At 33.1% G+C, this 22,065-nt stretch overlaps 3 protein-coding genes across 3 annotated transcripts; 1 reads left to right on the forward strand and 2 right to left on the reverse strand.

Annotated features, from left to right (window-relative positions):
• The first annotated feature begins 420 nt into the window (after nt 1-420).
• Nucleotides 421-2,755, forward strand: LOC110910186 (transcription factor PRE5). Its single transcript, XM_022154893.2, has 2 exons — nt 421-671; nt 2,459-2,755. Exons 1-2 carry the CDS (start codon nt 555-557, stop codon nt 2,609-2,611), a joined length of 270 nt encoding a protein of 89 aa, XP_022010585.1. The 5' UTR covers nt 421-554; the 3' UTR covers nt 2,612-2,755.
• Nucleotides 2,756-10,083: 7,328 nt separating this feature from the next.
• Nucleotides 10,084-11,131, reverse strand: LOC110914103. The gene is made up of 2 exons (XM_022158924.1): nt 11,085-11,131; nt 10,084-10,696 (listed from the first exon to the last, which is right to left on the reverse strand). The coding sequence occupies exons 1-2, from the start codon at nt 11,129-11,131 to the stop codon at nt 10,084-10,086; spliced, it is 660 nt and encodes a 219-aa protein (XP_022014616.1).
• Nucleotides 11,132-11,337: 206 nt separating this feature from the next.
• On the reverse strand, nt 11,338-13,343 carry LOC110914104 (protein FAR1-RELATED SEQUENCE 5-like). Its single transcript, XM_022158925.1, has 4 exons — nt 13,322-13,343; nt 12,028-12,826; nt 11,676-11,934; nt 11,338-11,445 (listed from the first exon to the last, which is right to left on the reverse strand). The coding sequence occupies exons 1-4, from the start codon at nt 13,341-13,343 to the stop codon at nt 11,338-11,340; spliced, it is 1,188 nt and encodes a 395-aa protein (XP_022014617.1).
• Nucleotides 13,344-22,065: the final 8,722 nt, after the last annotated feature.

Genomic DNA, 22,065 nt, shown 5'->3' on the forward strand with positions numbered 1-22,065 from the left:
TGTATTTAACATTATTCTAAGTTTTATCCATTCATTATTATCGATCCCAAGAAAATACATTTTCAACAAATAATCATGTTGAAAATGATATTTGGAGATAATTGACTATATAGGCTTGGATCTTATAGCTAGAAAAATAATGCACGAAACATATTATGTTATTTATTTATATTACTTAGATTAAAAATGACTTGTTGCATTGCATCTATTATTGAACTTAATTACAGTACAGGTTAATGAAAGTGCAATATGATAATTTATTGTATTGTAAATATTATATTATTGGTACATAAAAAGTAATTATTAGAAAGGGGCCCCTTCGAATTGTAGACAACTTGCTTTGTCTTCTTCACCTTCAACATCGTTGGCCATCCTTCAAACATAGGGTGTGTTTTCTATTTCATTACTAGTCTTGTTGTGCTGAATAAGATTGTTATTAAATCGGCCAAACATCTGTATTTATACCACCTCTCTCCATTGTCCCAAAACACATTTACACATTCTTTCTCACTCAACAAACACGCATTAGTATTTCAAAAAGAAATTCGATAATAATGTCTAGCAGAAGATCGAGGCAACCATCAACGAGGATCACCGATGATCAGATCATACAACTACTCGCGAAGTTGCAACAACTTCTTCCAGAGATTGGTAATCATCGTTCAAACAAGGTAAGGGACATTTGTCAATGATTTATATTCTAAACGTTAAATTTGACATTGAAAATTCAACATTTTTCCCTTCATACCATGACAATTGACAAGGACAAGAACTGTTCATCAATGGGTCAAACATGAAAACTATTGTAATGGCATTTATAGGAAAACCACGAATCTTAGTTTCTTTTATCACGTTAATTAGTTCGATTTGAAAAAATGATATAGACTTTGTACTTAATGAAGTTTATCATTTTATGTTGAATTAAAAAATAGAAAACCCTAACAACTTGCAATGACCAACGAGTGTGAATATACCAAGTTTTATTGAAGATCACTAAGATTATCGCAGAAACAAACATAACAAACCTAAATTATTTTATTTATTTTAATCAACGGTGCATACTTCTAAGAATTGTGTGCATTTGTTTATATAACCCTAGTATTAAGCCCATACGTTGCAGCGATTGTCATAAATCTGTGTTAAGTAATAGCAATACTATGCCATTGTCAGCGACCACCAACACCGGAAAAAGCTTGTAAAAACAAAATAAATAAAAATGGGGAAAAAATAACGTCGAGTGAAAAGCAGACGTAAAATCTTGGAATCACGCACGCTCGTTGTAGAGAAATTAAACCGAAACGTAAAACACTGGAAAAAATAACTAAATCCATCCAGGGCCTGCATGTTGGACGAACTTGTCAAAGGCAGAAAAATAGATGTGACGCGACGAGCCAGTCAAATGGGGAAAAAATATACGAAAAAATGTTGAACCCCACACGCACATTGCAATGCGTTAACTCACAAAATTTAAAACGAAACGAAAAACTTGAGAAAGATGAAAAGTATGGTGGACCAAAATTGAAAATAAAAAGCGTTAGGATTAAATTGTAAAAGATGAAAAATTTTGGGTTAAAAGTAAAAAAAACAAAGGGTCTAAATTGCAAAATTGAAGTTATTTATTAATTTTAGATAAATATAAGGATAAAAATAAGTGATATCTATATATTTGTTATTTGGTTATTAATTAATATTAATATTAAAAGAAATTTATTAAACAAATATAAATAAAATTTATGAGGTTGAAAGAGAGAATGTCATGTGGCATTATTTAGAGTCTTTTATTATAAGTTAGATAAAAATAATCAAGATAGTTTATTCATGTGTTTTTAAATTTTTAATTATTTACCTACACATGTATATGTTATGTTTAGCTAATATAATATGTACATGGCTTACGCATGTGTAGGTTACATATATGTAAAAACAAAAAGATTTTTTACTTTTTTATGAAAATTTCGGGTAAAAGTTATATTTAAATCATTATTTATTTTTTTAAGATATAATTAATATTGAAAAATTAAAAGATCCATTTTGTCATGTGTATTCTCATATTATATACATACACACAAGTGGCAAATTTAGAAAAAAACGTTAAGGGCCAAAGTTTCAAATATTTCTTTTCTATAGAGGTGGCGAAATCGAAAAAACATCAATTTTTTCCAGAATTTACACTACCACCATAGCGTTAAGGGATATCGAGAGCTACCCTAGTATCAAGCTACATCCGCCCCTATACACACACCATTTATTTTCGTTTTATTTAGTTAATACTATTGAGTGTCATGTCATGGTCGATGAATATTTCTAAATGAGGGGTCTATTTTTGAGTCACATGAATTGCAGACTAAGACTAAAAAGCTCGTACACAATACATTCATGTACCCTGATAACAGGATTTTAATTATTTACAAAATTTTATTTATAAAAATTCTTGCTAGAAATAAAACTTTGTTTACAGGCATCGGCTTCAAAAGTGTTACAGGAGACTTGCAACTACGTTAGAAGCTTGCACAGGGAGGTTGACGATCTTAGCGACCGATTGTCACAGTTATTGTCCACCATCGATTCTCAGAGCCCTGAAGCTGCAATTATTCAAAGTTTACTCATGTAATTTGTATCTAATTTATTTTGTATTTCGTCATAAACTAATATTATATATTTTAACGTTTGTACTTAGATATGTGAGATTTAATATATTATTATTGTAATATTTAATCTTGTAACCATTATAATCATTTATATTATATGGATCAAAATATAGGGTGGAGATATGATATGAAGTCTATTTCTCTAGGAAGCAATCATGATCGTCCAATTGCACAATCTACGGTCTAGATTAAAATCAAATTAAAAACTGTCATTTAAACACGCTCTCCGGGCTTTCAAGGGTATTATCGTCAAATTCCAAAATAACCGCCGTTGAATATACACAGAAACGCTTCAAAAAAAGTTCATTACGTTTTACACTTCCATTGAACGATCACAAACATACAGAAATTTGAGAAAATCATACTCCATTGAAGTTCATGGCGTCGTCGAGAGATAATTTGAAGGTTTACCTTCGAGTTACTGAAAAGAAATCCGTCTCTCAAAACCCTAAATCATCAAAGAAGCCAAAAACATCATCAGTTGAAGAAAACATAGATCAACAAGTAAATATTAGCCGAAAATCAACAATGAAACAACAAAGTAGTAGAAAACGCAAAGAGATTTCAGACAATGGTAATTTTATGTATTTTTGCTTTTTAACTGAATTCAAGTTACGTTTTATGAAGTGCAATAGACCTAATATATCATATCTCTTCCCAAAAATTGTTAATGAGTGATATCTTATCCCTATCTTATCATTGAATTGCTTAATTGGGTTTGCTATTAGAGACCGCATTGCGTTTTATGTTAAAATTATGACCTAGGGTGCTAATGCTTTTTATGGTATTTATATATTGTGAACTAATGCTTTTTATCTTAATAAATTTGCAAAAACAAAGAGATTATTATTATGATAATTGTAATCGAATTTTAAAACATTGCGTTTTATCTTATCTTTGAATTTGCTGAGATACATGTGTTGTTAACTATTGTGTTTTATCATAATACTGTATCAAATGCTTTTTTTTCTTGGCTAATGCGTTTTATATTAAAATATCATAAAAAACAAAATGAGATTATGTAATGTTCATTTGCTGTGTTAAATTTAATATGATGTAAAATATTGCGTTTTATCTTAAAACTGTGAATTACTGCTTTTTATCTTTATAGTGTTAGCTAATGCGTTTTATCTTAAATTTGTTAATTGACATTGTTTCATTATTCTATTTAAAGTTAAAAAACAAGAGGAAAAACAAAAAAGGAGAAGAAAGAAAGTGGTGATAGAATCTTCAGAAGATACAGATTCTGTTTCAAAGGATGAAAATACTAGTCGAGCTATAGTTCTGCATACTTCTGAACAACAACAAGTAAATTAAGGTAACATAAAACGCCTTAAACAAATTTCATGAAAAAAACATATGTTTCTAAAACACTTCAATGTATCAGATGATGATTTTGTTGATCCACCACCAAGAGTGAAACAGACAAAATATCAAAAGAAGGAAAAGGCAGAATCAAAACCAAAGAGATCATTGAGGAAAGATAAAACAGAAGAACAACCAGAACAACAACCATATTATGATTGCGACGGAAAAAAATCAACATAAGATGTGCAGTCAATAATCTAAAAGATTATATTGAAAATTTGTCAAAAGAGCAAAGGAAAGTTGTTAGAGAAATAGGGTTTGAGAGCATACTATCATTCAAGCTGCATTCAGTTCCACGCAAATTCAGATATTGGCTGGTAAAAAACTTTGATGCTGAAAATGATGAGATAAATACTGGAGATGAAAAGATTAAGATCACAGCTGAATTGATCCAAAAGGTATTTCAAATACCAAATGGAAAAACAGAGATTGAGGAAAAATTGAGACCAAAAGAAACTGATCTTATAATTAAATTCTGGCGCGGTCAATTCAGCAAAGATATTTTGAAGAGAATGTATGCTGCCAACTTGATTAAATATTTAAAATCAAGAAATGAGCTTGGAAGACTGTTCAAACTAAACTTCTTGGTTATATTTTTTACGGTCATGGCAGAGGCAATGCAAAGTAGTAACGTTAATCAAAGATTCTTGACATCGATGAAAAGTGACAAAAAACCCAGGATTTTAATTGGTGTGAATATATTCTGAATGTTCTAAGACATACAAGAAGACAATGGCCTGGAAATGACAAGTTCTTCAATGGACCTATTGCATTGTTAGCGGTATGAAATCTGATCTTTCATTATTGCTACATATTTGTTGAATGCTTGTTTAGGCTGCTTGTTTAATTCTTTGTTAAAAATATGTTTGATTAAAACGCAATGTATATAAAGTTACAAAACGCAGTGACTTGTTTATATTATTTGTTTGTTTGTTTAAAACGCAACGTTTATAAAGGTACAAAACGCAGTAACTTGTTTATATATATATTTTTTTTCAAACTATGCTTTATTAAAACGCGATGTTTGTGTAAAACACAATTTATTTAAAGTTACAAAAAATTAGTTGTGTAAGTCGTTTACAATGATTTATATTATAAAACGCAACAAAATTAGTATTGAGTATTTTTTTAAAACGCAATGATTCATACAGATTCTATATGCTTACAAAAAACAAGGATTTGACGATGCTGAAAACACTGAAGAGTTCTCTCTAGATAAAATTGACTCTACAACATTACAAGAATTTGAAGATGAATTGGAAATTGCTGCGCAAAATGAGGGGGGAGGTCTTGTAATGGATAAAAAGAAAAAAGAGAAAAATGTCAGAAAGAATAAACAAAAAAAAGAAAGATGAGGAGGAGGATGAATTTTATCTTTATCCATCTGAATCCGATAATGAAAACGAAGAAATTTTTCAAGATGAATCTGAAGAAAAAGATGAACACGATGCTGAAGAACAACCAAACATCAATATCAACTCAGAAGAGATAAAAGATGGAAACACCATACTTAAAGCTGCAACAGACTGGATTGAACAAGAGGATCAAGAGGATGTTCAAAACAGCCAACTTAAAACCAATGAAACTGAGAAAACACAAACAGAAAGTGAAGGATCATGGGGGCAATTCTTCATAAAACCATCAAAAGGAAATAAAGATAAATTTTGGGTAGACAGTCAATGCCGATTGCGTAATTTCATGCCATCACAAATTCAAAGTGAAGGTCTTTCTGAAATTCATTCAACAAAAAGTGGCGATGAAAATATGAAGAACATTGAAGGTAAAAAATCAAATGAAGAATATGTTGTGTCTGCCTTGGATTATCATTTTAAAGGATTTGAAGAAGTTTTCGAAAGCATCCAATCACGCATAGATGAGATCATTGAAGAATATCCAAACAGTGAAGTTGTTCATAACAAAGTAAACGAATGGGCGTCATTGATTGAAAATTTCAACGATCAAGCTAAAAAGCACAAGAAAGTTAATGTTGATTCAACTCTGATCTAAACACCATCAAGATTTCTAAATTTGAGCCAAAATGAAGACATCGAAAATCAAATCATTTCAACTCCATTGATTGTAAAACGCAATGATGATGCTACAAAACGCAATGAAGATAACACAGCTGTAGTCCAGCCCTCCAATCCAGAAAAAATCATTGAGAATGAACCTACATCGAGTCTGCAAACACACATTGAAAACCCTTCATTAGTACAATCATCATTTAGCGAAGAAACACCATCATTAGTGTTGGAGATAATAAAAAAGACAGATGAAGAAGAAAAAAATCAGATAAAAAAAATTCAAAATGATGAGGTACCATCCTTTGATTTGAAATTTCTCAGTTGTCTTCAAATGTGGATGAAAATGAAGTGGAAGTTGATACTACTCGCCACGCTGCACAATCCGAAATTCAAACGGAATCTGAAAATAAAACAATCGAGAAAGAAGTTCAAATTACTGGAATAGAAACAATGTTTAAAAGAATTGAAGAACAGAAAACTGAAAAGGAAATCAGTGATCTAATTCAAAACACATCATTCCTCAACCCACAAGAAGATCTGTATAAAACACCTGCAAAATCAGTTCAGCAAGAAAAACCAAGAACTGATATAACCAAAACAGAATAAATAATCACAAAGATGGTACGACCAGATCGAGAGAAAAATGTACCAGAAGTATTTTGTTCACCATACTATCAAAGACAAGTAGCAATGAAGGAAGCAAGAACGGCACACGAAAACAACATATCGGGATATTCTTTCCAATGCAGAAGGAGAAATAACATAAAAAATCATTTATATACACTAACACAAAACAAAAATCAAAATATTATAATTTAATTATTTTTTTTTTTGCAGGGACACTCTCTTTAAAATTAGAGATCATGTATTTCTGTCGAGATATGGTGTAGAAAGAATGAGGCCAGGATTGGAAATCACCGGAGAAGTAATCAATTGTTGGGCATATATTTTGAATGAAGAAGAAAAAAAAAGATCAAAAGATAACAAAACTCCAAGATTTTTTGTACTATTCGAATGCTGGTAAGATCTATAAAATGCAATTTGTCTGTTTTATAGAAATAATATATGTTTAATGAAGTTTTTTGAAGTTCGATTGAATAAAATTATATAAAACGCAACTGCCAGTTTTATTTCTTTCATAAAACGCATCTGTATGTTGTATTACCTTCATAAAACGCAATAATATGTTAATTTGTTTAATGTTATGCAGGCTTTAATATCGAGTGATAAGGAAGAAACTGAAAAGGAAGAAAAAATGATAGAAGCGTTCACAAAGAACATTGAAAAAATTCTTCAAGGTGCAAAGCTAAAAAGCATAAAAGATTTTAAAATTATCCTTTGTCCCGATTCTCCATTCAGAGCATTTCTTTGTGATCTCATTCAATCTTGAAGAGAAACAAATATTCATCATTGACAAATAGTGTGAAAGCGGTCACAAATAAAGAAAAATATGCTGATGTGCCTGAAAATACAGTAAGTTTTCCGACTTATGCTTTTAAAACACAAATATAAGCCACCTAATCTTTTTTTTTTTCTGTAGAGGAATGCTTTGGCAGGTTACCTTAAATCTGTTGGATATGAAAATGCAGATGATATAAAGGGCATAAACCCTGTTAGAATGGAGATGAAATGGAGGACAAAAGATAACAGCATTGACTGTGGTATATTCTGTATGCGTCATATGGAATGTTATAATGGCGAAGAAGTCGAAGAATGGGATTGTGGGTTTAATGAGGAATATGAAGAACCTGCAATTATCAAGAAGGGTAAAAACAAAAAAACAAGTGAACAAGCAGACCGCACAACTCGATGATTTAAGAAGAAAGTTCATCACAAAGATATTATTGCACGAAATCAACGAACGCAAAGATTATGTTATTGAGGACTCAAAGAAGTTTCGGAACCTCAGTGCGAAACCTAAAAAACAATCTTATGACACTAGTTTAGAAAGGATTAAAGAGAGGCTTGCTCTTGCTAGTTTACTTTGATTTAGAAATGCTACTTATTATAAAACGCAATGTTTTTTCTTTTAGCATAATTTTAATATAACGCAATATTTTCTTGATCTTGCTGGTTTACTTTGATTTAGAAATGCTACTTATTATAAAATGCAATGTTTTTTCTTTTAGCATAATTTTCATATAACGCAATATTTTGTTGATATATTTGCTTTAAAACATATACTTAGAGTTACAAATGCTACTTTTTGTTTGTTATTTTAAAACGCAATATTTATCCTTTATTTTAAACATATTATTTAAAATTTGTACAATTTATCAATAAAAATTTTAAACAATATGTTTAAAAGAAAGGATACATATATAGTGAAATGTTATTATGGTAAAACGCAACATTTTAATAGTATGCTATAACTCAATATTGTCTATTTAGTTGTTGTTTGACATAAGTTATTTATTCTAAAATGCATTACAAAGTGTCTCCTAATTATTCATTTTGGACCAACCTGTATAAAAAGCATAAAATTATTAAACATAAAACGCAATAATTTAAAACGCAATATCATGAAAATATGCATTAATGGTAAAATGCAATTGTTTTCTTATATTAAAAAGCAATTTTATTGATAAACATGTTTGGGGATCTTATTGTATAATACATAAAAACACAATAATAAACCTATATAAAAATTGCAGTTTATTATATCGTAAAACGCAGTATAATACCTTTGTCTTCAATTTCCAAACATATAACGCAATATATCTTTATAACGCAATAAAAGTTTTTTTTACTATTTTTATAACGCAAACAAAATAAAGGCTTAATGACAATCATAAAACTAATATATTATACTCTTTCTAAAATGCAATGTTATAAAATAAAATAATAATAAATGAGGAATTGATAAAACAAAGAAAAAACTGATAGCTTAATGACAAAGAAATTGATTAGACAAAAAGCCTTAAAAAGCCTTAAAAAGCCTTTTGGATTCCTGATAAAATACTGTATGATTGAACAATCAATTCAAAGAAAAAACGAAAATATAATCATTTTTATTATTAACACACTTGATACCAATCCCTCTACCATCCATTATATAAGAACAAAAACCCTAAATTAATTTCACATTCCTCATACACCAATACCCAACAACAAACACACACAAAAACCCTAAATGGCTAATCAACAACTATCAGTTTGGTGGGTTAAAAGAGAGAATTTCGTTCTTCAATTTCTTGATGGAAAAAAAATAAGATACCATCCCGTTGCTTCTGTTCTTCAAAACTGCAATGAGAATGTGTTGAGAAGGATGAATGAAATAGGTATACCACCTGCTTGTTAAACAAATCAGACAGCCGCACTATTCAGAATTCTACACAAAAGATTTGGAAATCCGAATCAAACTGCAACTGAAGAAGCCCAAGATACATCTTGGGAGTTCATTGAGGAAACTTTCAAAGTTTCAATTACTTGGGACGATGGTGATGTGGAGATATATGACCCAAGGGACATATCTTCCAGTGAGGATATAAAAATTTTGAAGCAATTATCTGAAATACCAATCATCAACAACTCTGCTAGCAAATTTGCAGAGAAGCTTCAAAAGGCAGTAGTCTCACAGGTTGAACTTTGGACTGAATCTGAAAGTGATGAGGAAATCCCTAATGGAAGCTTAGGGTTCTCATCTGAAGAAGAAACAAACTTTTATCCATGATGCTGATCTTGCTAGTAATTTTTATTTAATTTTGTGGTTTGTAAACATCATCTTTGTTTTTAAATATCATCATCTATATAACGCAATGTTAATGATATCCACTTGCATTTCATGTTTAATTTGATATGTGTTATAATAAAACGCAATAATCAAAAAATTCCATTTATAGTATATTGTTCTATGTATAAAACGCAATAACAATATACTGTTGTTATCATAAAACGCAATTAACCAAAAAAAGCTGATATTTATGGAGGATATCACAAAACGCAATAACAAAAAGAGCTGAAACCTATACATCATAAAACGCAATGACAAAATTTTTTTCTTTCTTATTAATATCAGAATTTGACAGAATTTGTATACATACTTACATTGTATTGCTAGAGCCTATAGCATTAGAAGAAACCTTATCTTTACATGTGCGACTGTTATGTCCTTTTCCACCACATACACGGCACGATTTCTGGATCTTTGATGATTTCTGAATTGCAATCTCACGATTAGACTTGATCCTTTTTTGTACACCGCATCCTTTGGTCCTTTTTTTGATCGGGACACGAATCATAGAATCTGACTTTTCTAAGTTCCCTCCAATATCAGCAAATCTTTCTTTGCGACTAGGAGGGGGCGCAACAACCATAACCTCATCCGCTTTATCAATATAACTTTTAATATGATCTCTGTAACGACACAGCTCATCTAAATACCCAACCAACCTATTAACCACATACTCATTTGCAACAACGATTTCTCTAAAAACTTTATCAATTTCACTATTCCTACCAATTTCCTCAAACCGAATATTGCAATGATTTGATCCATTTGAAACAACATCTCTCATCCATCTTCTAAGAACATATCTTCTAAGAAACTCAGTTATATCATCATACCGTAGAACATAAAATATATGGCGGCACAATATACCAAATTGTTCAAACCGTTTGCAAGTACAACTTATACTTAAACCATCTTCTTGTTTGCTGTATTGAACATGTAAATAAAATTAAATAGCTATATAAAATTAGTGAAATGTAATATAAAACGTAGTGAATAATAAATATAATACAGAAATTAAGTATATGATCATATAATGATAAAACGCAACAAATGATGGAAAAAAATAAAACGCAATAGATGTTTAAAACAATATAAATTTAAAAAATTACCTTGAATAAAGATGTGCATGGCTGTTTGAAATCCTTTATTTCATAATATTGAACATCACCCACAGTATCATGAGACTTTGACATACACTTTGTAATGGCAGCATCAATTTCAATCTGAATATCTTTAAAAATTGTTTTGGTATATATTTCTGATGCTTGTTTCTCCAATACAAAGTCACTCCAAGTCTTAGACTGAATATACCTTGTATCATGATCATTCCTCCTATGCTCATGCCTTTGAAAATCCATTGCAGTCTCAAAATGAGTGAAAAATTCGACAAGTGTGCATCTCGGATTGCAAATCTGACCAAAGAAGTAATTCTCACTTTCACATCTAGACGTAGTACGCATAAGAGCAGCCAAATTCTCTCCATGGTAATAAGCGGAAATCCAATCAAATCAAAGATCGTACATATCTTTTAACCACTCATGATTTTCCAATCCAAAAGTAGACATTATTGAATGCCCTCAGTTTCAAAATCTTCTGGAATAATAGTATCATTCCAAACAACATGAGTCATTCTTGTATTAAAATCAATGTTTGATGACAAAACATGACTAACCTGTATAAAAAGTAATAAAATTATTAAACATAAAACACAATAATTTAAAACGCAATATAATGAAAATGATAAACATAATGCATTAATGGTAAAACGCAATTGTTTTGTTATATTAAAAAGCAATTCTATTGATAAAAATATTTGGGGATCTTATTGTATAATACATAAAACGCAATAATAAACCTATATAAAAATTGCAGTTTATTATATCATAAAACGCAGTATAATACCTTTGTCTTCAATTTCTCCCATATATGCCACATACATAACCTATGCCTACTTCTTGAGAGTACATCCTTAATAGCACTCTTCATTGCAGCATCTTGATCAGTAACAACAACTTTAGGCTCATTTCCAAAAGCATTAACAAAGCACCTTAAAAGCCATCTATAAGAATCTGCAGTCTCAGAACCAAGTAATGCACCACCAAATGTGACATTCCGAAAATGATTATCAATCCCAGTAAATGGTACAAAAACCAAATCATATCTACATAAAACAAATTAATAAAGCATTAGAAAAAATAGAACATGAATATATAACGCAATAGAATATATAACGCAATAAATGAAAAAAACTTACTTGTTTGATTTATAAGTAGCATCAAAACCAACTATGTCACCAAACACTGTATAATTTGTTTTTGATTGCTCATCAGCCCAGAAAAGTCCTTTCAATCTTCTATCTTCACTAATAACATAACATGTGAAACCAGGAGAACTTTCTTTCTTTCTAATAAGACGCCTAACTACCATTTCTGCATCATACTCTCCTATGTAAAGATTCAAATCCCTTCTATAGTTCTTACAATCAACTTTACTAGCACCAACTTCACCAAAACCACCATACATTGTTTTCATAATATTGAATGCTTTAACAGGTCCAATATTGATTGCAGACAATCCAGATATAAAACTTTCTTTAACATAATCAATACTTCTGGTAGCAGGCAAGAAATGAATATCTTCAACAAAGATATGATTATGTTCTTCTTCAAGGTAATAGATTTTAAACATATTATTGTTCTCTAATATTAATTTCACATGAGCATTGCATCCAACTCTTTTTGAACCTCTATTACGTCTAACAATCTTTTTACTATTTTCATCAACTGAAGAAGAATCTATTGCTTTGCTAACATGAAATCCTTCTTTTGAGCAGACAATATATCTTATTTTCACTAAATCACCACTTTTCCAAGAAGTATTTTTTCTTGCAGAAAAACTTGCAGCAAGTGCATATCTCTGATAAAACGCAAAAGCCTCATCAAATGATTTAAAAAACATTCCAACAGTAGGTGTAATGGATCCACTGACTTTAGGTTTGAAAAACTTTCTTCCACTGTTTAAGCATACACGTTCCTCCCACTTGGAAATGTGATCTAAAACAATTAACAAATAACTATAAAACGCAATACCTCTTATATAATAATGTTTTAGTGTTAAATCTCAAAATATATTAATAAAAATTTAAAAATACAGACCTTTAAAGTTTATATATGAACTAATATGGATAAAAGCATAAAACGCAATACGTTCAGTAAAACGCATCAAATGATGAACAAACAAAACAATGTATGAAACGAACAAAACTCTAAAATTGTACAACAATGACAGTTATTGCTTTATATTACATCAATCTTAATTTTAAAGTTTGTATGCACATAATGTTAATCAAATCATAAAACGCAACTCTTCACTAAAACGCAATAAGCAATGAAGAAACAAAACGAACAAATTATGTTAAATTATACAACAATAACAATTAAACTTATGAAAAATCAAATATTAATAACAGAAAGATGAATTATAAAACGTAAAACAATGAATTTCGAAAAAAATAACAAAAAGTTACTCAAAATTGAAGCTAAACTTACCAACAGAGTCTGAAGAAGACATTGAGGTTATCGAACTGACGAACAAAACAAGATTATTGCTTGAAAAAAGGTGAATTTGCGATCAATTGCGATTTAGGGTTATAGAATCTTCAATTCTGTTATGAAATTGACGAACTAAGAAGAGAGGTAACATAATCTAGAATCGTATTAGAAAGAAGATATGATAATGTAAAATGACGAAAAAGCCCACGCGTCCAAAATTTTAAAAAAGCAGATGAACGGCTAACATTGCTTCCTATACTTCCTAGATAATATAAACTTCCTATTTGATCCCCACCCTCAAAATATATTAATAACCTACTAATAATTAGTTGGTAATTGTTGATGAACCATATTACCCTTATTAAGTAATTAGGTTTCCTCTTGGGTGTATATATAAGGATATTATTAAAGAGGTAAAAGGTTAGACACATAAACCTATTAACTCATAACATCAGTTCGTCTCTCTCTCTCCCTAGTCGAAACCTCCCTAGTTTCGACTTCACCACCATCATAATCTTACACTCTAAGGAGGAACCAGATCATCCTGACAAGAATGTCTAACTCAATGGCTGCATGTCTGACTAGATTCTCTGCTGGCTTGTCTACTGTAACAAGTATGCTATTCATGTTTTCCATTATATTTATACAGAACTGATCAACATGTGGTATCAGAGCATATATTAATAAATCAGTTCTGTTTTCATATCCATTATTCTAGGATGAAAATCTAGAAAACAAAAATTTTAAAAGATTAATAAAATCACAGCCTGTTTCCGAGTCCTTTAATGTTACCGAAATCACTGTTTAGAAATATTAAATTGCTTAATCATGAGACTCGAAATCAAATGGGTAAATTAATGTTCAAAATCTGTTAACAGAGGTCTTAAAGTTCAGGTTTCGGATCCCATAATTATGTTTTAAATTTTAGGGTTCATCACATGTTCTTAGGAAAATTCGAAAATTCCTTAAGTTTTGGAATATAATTTGGATTAGTGGATGTTTTTGCTGTTTTGATCTGAATTATATCTCTTAAAAACTTCGAAAATTGTTAAAAGATAATCAAATTATAATTTCGAAATCTTTTGATAAGTTTAGATCAACACTAAAACAGGAAACACTATCCCACAATCCCTAAAATTTCGAGTTTTCAGTTATATTTCACACTAACAGCTGTTGACACTAGGTTTCGAGACCAACCTTAACGAGTCGAAACCATAAGATTCCGACTCGAAACCATAAGATTGCGACTCAAAATAATAAAAGTTTCAGTCTTCATGACTCGAGACCAAGATTCCGACTCGAAATCATAAAGGTTTTAATCTTCATAACTCGAGACCAAGGTTCCGACTCAAAATCTCACTAAAATACGAGGACAGCTGAGATTGTGACTGAGATTTCGACGATTGCGACTCGAAACTCATTATGAAGTCGAAATCTCATTAATATTCATTACTTGAAACCTCGAGATTTCGACTGAGGTTTTGACTGACATTAGTGACTTGCAACCAGATGATTGCGACTCGAAACCTTAATGACTCAAACCTCATAATGATTCATTATTGAGTTTGATCCGCGCTAACTTGAATGAGCTTCTGATGTATCATTTCTTGCCAAAGCTGATTTGATACATCTATTTATAGTTCAAGTATTATAAAAGCTATGTTGAGTATGCATTACAAACGTGAAATGTCTTAATTTCTGGCCAAAGTTGATTTAATTCATTTATATCTAGCATACTTAACAAGTGCATAACTAAAGTGAGTGTCTCATTTCTGGCCAAAGCTGATTTGTCACGATTACTTTGCACACATGCTTAAATGATTACACTTCTGGCCAAAGCTGACTCGTCTTCGTTTAAGTAGAATTTTAACTAAGTCTATTATTTTGATGTTAGTAATAGACAATATCACAACTTCATAATTAAAATGGTCATTATTTATGCCTGCCTTAGTATAACATGCCCTTAGATCACATTAGGACTTCTTGATTAGTATCATAATTCACTCATCTTATTTCCACTATCAGCACCCAATTGTGGGATTCCACCTTTGACTGGTGATAACTTTGCATGAAAGGATGCCCTCATGCTTACGCTTGGATTGCTGGACTTCGATTATGCTCTAAGAGAGAATAAGCCTGCGGACCTTACTCCTCAAAGTACGGTTGCTGAGCAGATAGTTCATGAAAAATGGACTAGGTGTAACCGCATGTCTCTCATGTTCATGAAGCAGTCCATACAATGCAATTAGAGGAGCTATTCCTGATTCGGAACATGGTAAAACCTACATGGCTTCCGTGGAGGCACAATTCAAGGGGACATCTAAAGCACACGCTAGTACTCTTATTCTCAAGCTGGTGACAACTAAGTATGATGGGAGGAGCGGCATTCGCGAACACATCATGATGATGCATGACATGGCCAATAAGCTGAAAGGGCTAGAGATGGAAATCAGTGATGGTTTTCTTGTTCACTTCGTCATCACTTCGCTTCCTTCGTCCCTATGAAGCATTCAAGATCAATTACAACACTCAGAAGGACAAATGGACGATGAGTGAGCTGGTCGTTATGTGCGTACAGGAGGAAGAGCGTATGAAGATGGATCGCACTACTGATGTTGCAAACTTCACCACCTCCAACTCTAAGAAGAGGAAGAACAATTATCAAAGAAAGGATGCTTCCAAAGTCCGAAGGCCCAATCCTAATACAAGTTCACCTTCCAACTCTAAGAACTCCTTAGGCAAACCCTACTGCAAGTTCTGTAAGAAGACAAGACATATGCAAAAGGAATGCCCTGACTTCAAGGAGTGGCTAGCTAAGAAAGGTAACGGTTTTTTCATGATACTTGAGTCCTTTAATTTAAATGTTCCTGCTAATTCTTGGTGGTTTGATTTTGGTTCTATGGTTCATGCAACCAACTCTACTCAGGGATTCCTTTCAATCCGAAAGCTGGGAAGAAACCAAAGAACAATTAAAGTTGGGGACGATCGGGAATTAGAAGCGAAGGTCATAGGAACATTACAATTATTTTTGAAAACTGGTTATGTATTAAACTTTATGATACCTTATATGCTCCTGAGGTAACTCGGAACCTTGTATCAGGACCAAAGTTAGACATGGACGGTTTTGTTCTTTCCCATGGTCATCGCAAACTCTCTATTCTTTATGATTCCGTTGTTTATGGTACTTGCATTCTGGATGGTGGTCTCTATAGATTAGAACTGGATGATGATTTTTCCAAATATTTTTTGTCATATAATATTAATGAATCACTCACAAAGATGAAACAAAATCGAGACTTAGAGACTTCATCCATGCTGTGGCATCAACATTTAGGCCACATCTCAAGAGAACGATTAAATCCTCTCGTAAAGGATAAAGTCCTACCTCCTCTCGATTTCACTATTTTGGAACACGTGTCAAATGTCTTAAAGGTAAAATGAAATTAGCGAATAAGAAATGTGCCACTAAGAGCTCTAATTTATTAGAACTCATTCATAATGATATTAGTGGTCCCTACCAAATCGCTGGCATCACAGGACATACTTCATTTATCACTTTCACTGATGATTATTCTCGTTACATGTACTTGTATCTCATTAAGGAAAATCTGAATCTCTTACAACTTTTAAAGATTATAAAGCTGAAGTTGAAAAGCAATTAGATCGTCAGATTAAAGTTGTGAGATCAGATAGAGGCGGTGAATATTATGGAAGACATACTGATGTAGGTCAAGCTCATGGTCCATTTTATGAGTTTTGTAAGAGCCAGGGAATTGTAAACCAATACACCATTCCTGGTACACCTTAGTAGAATGGTGTCGCTGAACGAAGAAACCATACCCTTATGAACATGGTGCGCAGTATGTTAACCAACACTAGTGTACCATTATTCCTCTGGACTGAAGCGTTAAAGGCAGCCGTTCATATACTCAATAGTGTTCCTTCTAAGTCTGTCCCTAAAACTCCTTATGAACTTTGGACAGGAAGGAAACCGAGTCTTAAATATATTAAAGTATGGGGCTGCATTGCTGAAGCAAAACTTTACAATCCTTTCCTAAGGAAACTTGACCCTAAAACAGTTACCTTTTTCTTTATCGGGTATCCTGATCACTCAAAGGGTTATCGTTTGTATTGTCCTTCCCATGTCACCCGTATTGTTGAAACTAAGCGTGCTGCATTCCAGGAGGATTTCAAGGTCAGTGGGAGCAGTATCATTCCTTACAAAGAATTGCAAGAAGTACAACACGGGGGGAGAGACTCGTCGCTTACCAGTACTCCGTATACTCCTCTTATACCCAATGCAACAACTGCACCTGAAGCTACTGCACCAATTCCACCTCCACAATCAGAACCCATTATACCTTATAACGAAGGCACATCAAACGCTCAAAACCAAGACAACGCTGAACCCGATAATCAACTCAGGAGGTCATCTAGGCAAAGAAGGCCTACTAATTGGGATGATTATGTTACCTACCTGACTGAAATGGATGCTGGAAAGCTCAATGATCCTATCTCTTATAATGAAGCTGTCACACCCCCAAAAATACCACCAGCGGGAACCCCCACGAGGCGTGTGACGTACCAGGATCTAGCCACTAATCACATTGAACTATAAGTAAAAATAGAAATTTCCATTAAATGAGTATAGTAATATTCAAACATCAGTTTTGAAAATCAAACGTACTCAGTGGAAGCATTAAATATTGTTCAATAAGTTTAACGTATAAAGTTTAGAAAACAATCCAACTTCGGGTGTCTAACCAATCGCCACGACCCATGACTACTCCAGCTTCCCAGACAACAAGTCCCATATCAGTGTACCTAATAGCCTGCAAGCATGCAGAAAAAGTGTATCAGCATAAAGCTGACGAGTTCACAGATTTGTTTACGTTTAGTTACCAAGTGTTCGTTTTAAGATATGTTGATAATAACTTGATACCGCAAGACGGTTGTTTGTTTGCCCTTCCCCAATTCTCTATCAAACATTGGTCACGAGGTTAAGGTCATTAGTTTACGCCCATCCTATCCATGTACATCGTGAGGGTGCCAAACCTAATAGCATTATCAACTAATAACCCCGTTGCCCTACGAGCAACTAGTTGGTAGTAAGATGGGACTTAAGTGATAGAAGTGAATGTATTATCCAACAACGACATTTACCGAAATCTGCCTCATATCCCCTACAAGGACATGGGTTTGTAAAGTATCCCCTATGCAAGTTTGTTTGTTTGTTCCTACAGGATGCATGCTTGTAAAGAAAGTAGTGAACTCACCTTTGATTGCTCGGTTAGACTTTTAAAAGTGATTAGGAGTTGAGGTAGGTCAATCCCGTCCCAATACGATTACCATTTAGTTTGTTAGTGTGTTCATGTAAGGCACGAAACTCTAACACGTATCATGCAATCACGTTGACAACTTACATACATATACCTATTCCACATGTAATCACTTGTGATCATAGCACACAATAACTCGCATAACATTTTCGTTGACATCAAACAAGTTTAATCATTCTCAGATAGCACAAACAACACTTAGATATGCACATAATCAACTTATTACGTTTCAGCTTTGACATCCCAAGCTGGGCTGTTTTCGGGTATTTTTATAAAATAGTTGTCTTACTCCAAAAAATCTAAATAATTTACAGAACATTCTAAGTCGTCCGCGTCACTTTTTGTAAAAATCTCAGGACCTAAATCATTACCAATTATTTATTAAAAATCATCCACTAGGCTGCAGTCAGATTTGTCACTTTCTAACCGCAGTCCACGGAAAAATTTATTTAAAAATCATCATCTATCCGATTGGCAAAATTCTAGTGGGATATTTTCGGCAATATCCTTGCCCAACTACTGTATGAATTTCACAACCTAACTCTATCCAGTTTACAAGATATAACGAAACACATAACATGTAATTTCTGCAGAAAAAACGTAGCTTTAGCTGCTGTACAAAACAGCCCTATAAAAATAGTAAACGGTCTCAGAAAAATGCGATCCAGCGCCATTTGAAGCATTTTTAAAAAACGTACGCTTCAGACTTCAGAAAATCAGTTTTTCGATATATAACGACCTGTTTACAGCCAACCGAAGTTGGCTGTAAATGTTAATCAGCTTTTTGTTTTTTGTCTTAATAATACTAGAACGAGTTTAAATGACCATGAAACTTAGTAATATTGACTACTAACAAGTTAACCCATCATGTATCATCTAGCATATCAAAACCACAACAACCCTAGGTATGTAACATTCCAAACATCGACACGAACGTAGCCAACACTCATGTATACATGCATATCATCGGATATCTCAAGCATTAATATTTCACCTGAAACTAATCATGCAACCAATAAATATCTACCATAAACGACTCAAGAACACAGCCATGTATATACAAAAACACCATAAACCGCAAGCTAACAAGCACACTAACCTTGGAGCAGAGAGAAAGAACTAGAGGGAAGGAGATGCGATCAAGAGAGATAAGATAGGGCCATGAAACCGAACTGTAGAGTAGTTATTGGAAGCTCTATCTCTGATCAACAGTAGCGAGAGAGAGGGAGGCAACAATAAGTCGCAGGTAGGGTTTTAATTATCAGGTAGTTATCATCATACACTTACGTAAACTATATAAAAAGGGAATTTAGAGTTGGGCCGATCATAATGTGATAAGAAAAAGAAGTTGGGCCGGTGACAATTAGTTAAGAGAAAGGGAATAGAGTGGGGTTGGGCCGATCAAGTGTTGGCTGCCATTTACCAAACTATTTAATTAAGCGGGAAGGGAAAGTGTATAATATTTATACTAAGACTTCGAAGTGTATAGTCTGTTGCTACAAGATTTCAAGATTTACTGTTTTATAAGTTGATAAAACAACCCGACATGGTTCGGGCCTCGTAAGTTTCGAGTTACGCGAACCAGGTGTTTTGGTTCAAACGGTTCGGGTTGGTTCGACGTAATGTGGATAAAATGTAATTAATTTATCAAATAATAAAACGTAGGATTTGATTTATAAAAGTAAAACAAACGGGTTTTTACCTCAAAGTTACGGGTTATCACAGAAGCCATTAACGGTGATCAGTATTCTGAATGGAATAAAGCAATGATTGATGAGCTTGAATCCATGAAAAAAATAACGTTTGGGATTTGGTAGAATTACCCAACAGTGTAAAACCCGTAGGATGTAAATGGGTGTTCAAAACAAAACTGGATCTGAATGGGAACGTTGAACGCTACAAAGCGAGATTGGTTGCAAAGGGCTACACTCAAAAAGAGGGAATTGACTATCAAGAGACGTTTTCACCTGTATCTCGTAAAGATTCATTAAGGATCGTTATGGGCCTAGTAGCTCATTTTGATTTAGAGCTGCATCAGATGGACGTTAAAACCTCTTTCCTTAACGGAGACTTAGACGAAGATGTTTACATGAAACAACCTGAAGGTCAGGAGCATCTAGTCTGTAAGTTGAAGAAATCCATTTACGGGTTAAAACAAGCATCACGTCAATGGTACCTTAAGTTTGATGAAGTCATGAAGAAACAAGGTTTTATAAAGAATCAAGTGGATCAATGCACCTACCTCAAGATGAGTGGGAGTAACTTTACTATACTTGTCCTTTACGTAGATGAGATTCTATTGGCAAGTAGTAGTTTAGACATGTTACATGAGTCGAAGCGGTTACTCTCGCATAACTTCGACATGAAGGATCTCGGAGATGCATCTTACGTCATTGGCATCGAAATTCACCGAGATAGACACAAAGGGATTTTAGGATTGTCTCAAAAGACTTACATAGATTGTGTCCTTACACGTTACAAAATGTAACAGTGCAAACCCTCCGTCGCTCCAGTAGTTAAGGGAGATGTTTTCGGTTCATTCCAGTGTCCGACAACAGAGGTTGAAAAGGAGCAAATGAGCCAGATACCTTACGCGTCAGTAGTCGGGAGCCTGATGTATGCTCAAGTCTGTACTCGCCCAGATATCGCTTATATTGCTGGAATGTTAGGTCGTTATCAGACTAATCCTAGCCTAGATTACTAGAAAGCAGCTAAGAAGGTCCTTAGATATCTGCAACGGACGAAAGACTACAAACTGACTTATAGAAGAAGTTATCGTTTACAAGTGGTAGGTTATTCTGATTCTGACTTTGCTAAATGCAAAGATGACAAGAAATCTGTAGGATCGTGATACGACCTGACGAGTCATCAAAAGAGTGCTCAGACTGAATCAGAGGCGGAATTCATTGATTCAGTCTTTGTTTAGCTTGATTTCACTACTAATTGTCTCTTGTATTGATTATAAAGCTGTTACAGATGCGGAGACACTTCGACGGAGCTTCGCCGTCGGAAACAAAACTACTACTCTGTGGTTTCGCTCATGATACCTATATATAGTGTTCAGATTTCGCTCCAGACTACACCAGACCATATAAGCGAAATCAGACAAGACCAAATAAGCGAAATCATCTGAAATGACCCTATGAGCGAAATCAAGTTGTTGATGATTTCGCTCCAAATGACAAGATGTCATTATGAGAGAAATCAACACTAAAACATGTTTTCTTGAATTTCGTGCACTGTACAATCAGCCCTACACTAAGACTCGAACGAAGATGTAGTCGACAGACAACTGCACCAACAGACTCCCCCTTGAATGTTGACGGAATCTTCAGTGAGAGTCTTCAACATGACAACTCTTCATTCTTGATCGGTCTTCTTCAGGAACTCTTCCTGGAATCA

This window comes from Helianthus annuus, chromosome 15 (assembly GCF_002127325.2).
Source record: "Helianthus annuus cultivar XRQ/B chromosome 15, HanXRQr2.0-SUNRISE, whole genome shotgun sequence".
NCBI classification, from domain to species: domain Eukaryota; kingdom Viridiplantae; phylum Streptophyta; class Magnoliopsida; order Asterales; family Asteraceae; genus Helianthus; species Helianthus annuus.

Excerpts from the sequence above, each read along its gene's own strand:
- LOC110910186 (XM_022154893.2), top strand. The coding sequence starts at position 555 with ATGTCTAGCAGAAGATCGAGGCAACCATCAACGAGGATCACCGATGAT. Across the intron at positions 672-2,458 it reads GTAATCATCGTTCAAACAAG|GCATCGGCTTCAAAAGTGTT; the intron begins GTAAGGGACATT and ends CTTTGTTTACAG.
- LOC110914103 (XM_022158924.1), bottom strand. The coding sequence starts at position 11,131 with ATGGATTTTCAAAGGCATGAGCATAGGAGGAATGATCATGATACAAG. Across the intron at positions 10,697-11,084 it reads AGGAATGATCATGATACAAG|CAAACAAGAAGATGGTTTAA; the intron begins GTATATTCAGTC and ends TGTTCAATACAG.
- LOC110914104 (XM_022158925.1), bottom strand. The coding sequence starts at position 13,343 with ATGTCTTCTTCAGACTCTGTTG. Across the intron at positions 12,827-13,321 it reads GTCTTCTTCAGACTCTGTTG|ATCACATTTCCAAGTGGGAG; the intron begins GTAAGTTTAGCT and ends TAATTGTTTTAG. Across the intron at positions 11,446-11,675 it reads GGGAGAAATTGAAGACAAAG|GTTAGTCATGTTTTGTCATC; the intron begins GTATTATACTGC and ends CTTTTTATACAG.